The 3,705-nt window shown below is 33.9% G+C and overlaps 1 protein-coding gene across 1 annotated transcript in view; it reads right to left on the bottom strand.

The window, feature by feature from the left end:
- Window positions 1–3,705, bottom strand: part of LOC108736387 (neuroendocrine convertase 2) — a 101,175-nt gene that overhangs the window by 39,354 nt on the left and 58,116 nt on the right. The window contains exon 3 of the mRNA XM_025973419.1: window positions 2,009–2,255. Within this exon, the coding sequence (XP_025829204.1) occupies window positions 2,009–2,255 (247 nt within the window). The remainder of the gene's footprint in view (window positions 1–2,008; window positions 2,256–3,705) is intronic.

The following is a 3,705-nucleotide window of genomic DNA, read 5'->3' as shown; positions in this document are numbered from 1 at the left end:
AGAATGTGGATGGAGGCCCCCCTTAATAGGTTCCGACATTGACGTAAGTTAGCTCTTGTTCCCCATGCAACCTTTTTTTTGTCAATTAGAAGAAAGTGTGTAAATATATTTTGCTTGGTGGAGTCTACTGTTTGTTTTATCATTGCTAGAGAGCTTCGAGCTTTCTCATAATCAACAGTCTCCTGCAACCCCTGGCTGAGTTTCCCGAGATAAATTTGATTTTTTATGGTTATCTTTTGATTCTTTGCTTTGGTAAAGTAGCGCCCGGGCTTTGCTTCTTTTGGAATTATGGTAAAATCTTACTTACTTAACTTTACTTAATGTTGATAACGTAAACTTAAAAATAACAACCAGACATAAATTACGTTATTCAAGTTTAAGAAATTAAATAAAATACAATATAAACTCTCAATAATAAAGCCCTTCATAATTATAATACCCTGTATAATATAGATTGTGAATATTGTTGAGTTTGACTGGTCTATTTCTTATCCAAAACGAAGAAATACATCCCCTTTAACAGCAAACATGGCGAAAAAGACTTGCATATGAATAACAAAAACTTTGCTTAATACATGTGTTAGAAAAAGGAATGGAAGAATTTCATGTATGCTTGTTTGTGGGAGATCGTCACACCCTAGAATTATGTTTCAGGGGAAAAATAGCATTAATTTGAGTGTATGTGTGGTGAACAGATGGGCAATGAATATTTGACTTGCTAGGTATGTGTTGGAGAGTAATTACGAGTGGTTTCGATCATTGGAGTCCTTAAGTCTTTTTTGGGGTACTTTGGATAAAGATTATTGTATATTATCAATAGTGAACGAAAAATTTACCAGAAAGTAGACTTAGGAAAAGAATAATTTATTGAGTTACACTTATGGACGAAAATAGTAGAAGTAAAGAAGAACGAAAAGGACCTATAAAAAGTTGGTTTAGAGAGGACAGATAAAGGAGGAAATGAAAATAAGAAAAGCATGCAGTCTGGAGGAAGGAGAAGGACTTAAAAAAGAGACAATAAAAAAAAATGTTAGTGAGATGGACAAATTAGATGTGTTAATGAAATTGATAAAAGAATTAAAAGAAGAAATCCAAGAAAAATAGAAACAACGTGATAAAAAAAACAAAAAAATAGAAAGATACAAAAAAAAAATAAGGGAAAAATGGGAGCATAAACTAGATAAAATGCAGGAAGAAAATGAAAGTATAAAGGAAAAGATGAAATGTCTGGAGAAAAAGACTAGTGGAAAGGTACAGAAACTGGAAGAAAGATTGAACAAATATAATGAAGTAAGCGGAAAGGGATGGTTCAAGAAAGGACAACTTAAAAGAAAAAGTCAAGGAATTGGTAATAGGGAAGCTGGAGATAGAGAAGCAAATACAGAAGTAAGCAGAAGAAAAGAAGAAAGAAATAAGGAGATTAAAAATAGAACTAGAAAACAAAAGAAGGGAAGAAAAAACTGAACCTGATAATCTTTGGAATAGAATAAGAGAAGAATAAAGAAGAAACGAAGTTCGAAAGAGAAGATGGGATTGAAGGTAGATGTGAAGGAAGTCTGGAAAGTTAAAAAGAAGGTATATAGGGCAAGAATGGAAAAGTGGGAAGATAAGCTACAGGTAATTAGAAATTGTAGAGGGGGGGCTTAGGGGGAGAAGGTTTATATAAGAAATGATACGACTATGGAAGAGAGAAGAATACAGAGGATGTTGGAACATATGGTAAGAGAGAAGAGAAGAAAATATATACTTAAAATAATTAAAAATTCGACCAGGTCCACCATTAAAAATGAGAGGCTTGATGCCCTAACGATGATAAAAAGCGAAAAAGAACTTCGCGTTGCTCTTGATCTAAACAATATGGTGAATTTATCGACGAAACTTAGACTCAGGCTAATTCGATATTAGGTAATTTATTGTATTTAGGCACTTTTATTAATATCAATTAGTGTCTCCAAATACATTGATCCTATAAAGACAAAATCACTTGAATAAATGTGAAAACTCTTACCATCGTCCATAATGGCTGTGGTGACATTTTTTCCAGTGACCCCTTGTGCCCAAGCTGCTTCAACATTTAAGTCTAATTTTGGTTTACCCCCATTTTGACCAGTATTTTTAAGATACCACTGTAGTCCAAAGAAGGGATCTGTAGGATCATCGTGAGGTGCAATGTTGTGGACTAAGTTTTCGACTTTAAGAGGCTTATAACCCCTTTTCACCCTTATAAAACCTGGTTGCTGTATTGCAGTGCGAACCTGGAAAAAAGTGAGATTTCGTTACAAACGAAGAAGTATTTAAACTTGGTAATAAATTAATTGCAAACTACAGGGGTATTTTAGGTAAATAACTAATTTTACTTGACCAAGTGNGATTCTGTAGAATTACGCTTTTGTAGCAAGTGGTCCGGAACAACAATTAGTAACTATTTTGGTTTGAATTTGTGTGAAAAATTAATAACTGCAAAATTTACCTAAAAATGCCTCTTTTTCTATAAATAACTCGAAGTGGAAGCCTCCTAGCACAAAATTTTGCTAGACTTTTTTGTTCCTCATTCAATATCCTACAAGATAGTGCCAGTAAGATTAAAAAGTTTTAATTTGTTTATTAAAGAATAGACAAAAACTGTCTAAAAACGGGTTTATAATTCAACGTGCTGAACAAAGGAATTGGATACTTAGCATGAAAATGTAGTACAGTAGAACCTCTACAACTCGAACATCAAGGGAGACGCCGACAAATTGAAGTTATAGAGTTTTCGACTTACGAAGGATTTTGACTTGGGCGGATTTTGATTCGACTTGTAGAGATTAAGATTTGGTGTATTTACATTGTCGACAAATCCTTAAAGTCAATAACTTAGTTTTCTCCGAACTATAGACGTAATAAGTTTCAAATTATCGAGTTGTAAAATAAAACATTGTTTCGTTCGAGATCCAGAGGCTCAATATAATTTTTCGAGTTATAGAGGGAAAATATGTACCAGAATGGCTTACAGGGATTATTTCGACTAATAGAGGATTGATATTTCGAGTAATGGAGGGTTTGGGGCTTGAAGGGAAGGTAACAAATCATTTTATCGAGTTTTGGAGGTTTTCGACTTATCGAGGTTCGACTTAAAGAGATTCTACTGTGCAAGCAAGTACTAAAAACCCGTAAGCCCTACCGAGATATATATAAAAATATCTCTGCGTATAATGTAAAATTTGTTCAAGATAGGTGAAGTAGTTTTTGCATAATGTAATTTGCAACTAACGTAATTTTGAAAATTCAATTTAATGTTAGTGCCAAAAAATGGACCTAATATCTTTCTTGATTTATTTTGCGTATGCTTCAAGACCCATTTTTAGTTAGCCACTAAAAAACCTTTTAACTGTTCAGAATTTTGTTCCGGACCATTTGTTACCAATTACCAAAAACGTAATCCTGCAGAGTCACAACCAAAATCAAAGATATTTGACCTATCACCGAATGCGTTTTTACGTACAGGCCTGACGCTGGAAGCTGGCGGAAATTTTAAAATGGCGTGGATGCGCGGTGGCAAAAGTAGGCAGTTTTTGGTATAAAGATTGCAGCCCTCATTCTTCAGTATTCCTATCAGGGGCGTAGGTTAAATATTTAAAAATAGAGATCAGTGAGCAAGTAATAGACAGACAAACAGAAGAACTAATTGTTGATGTTGGTGACAGTGATAGAGATTCCCATGAT

The sequence above is a fragment of the Agrilus planipennis genome, unplaced genomic scaffold (assembly GCF_000699045.2).
Source record: "Agrilus planipennis isolate EAB-ADULT unplaced genomic scaffold, Apla_2.0 scaffold149, whole genome shotgun sequence".
Taxonomy (NCBI): domain Eukaryota; kingdom Metazoa; phylum Arthropoda; class Insecta; order Coleoptera; family Buprestidae; genus Agrilus; species Agrilus planipennis.
This window is presented reverse-complemented; position numbering and strand designations above follow the sequence as displayed.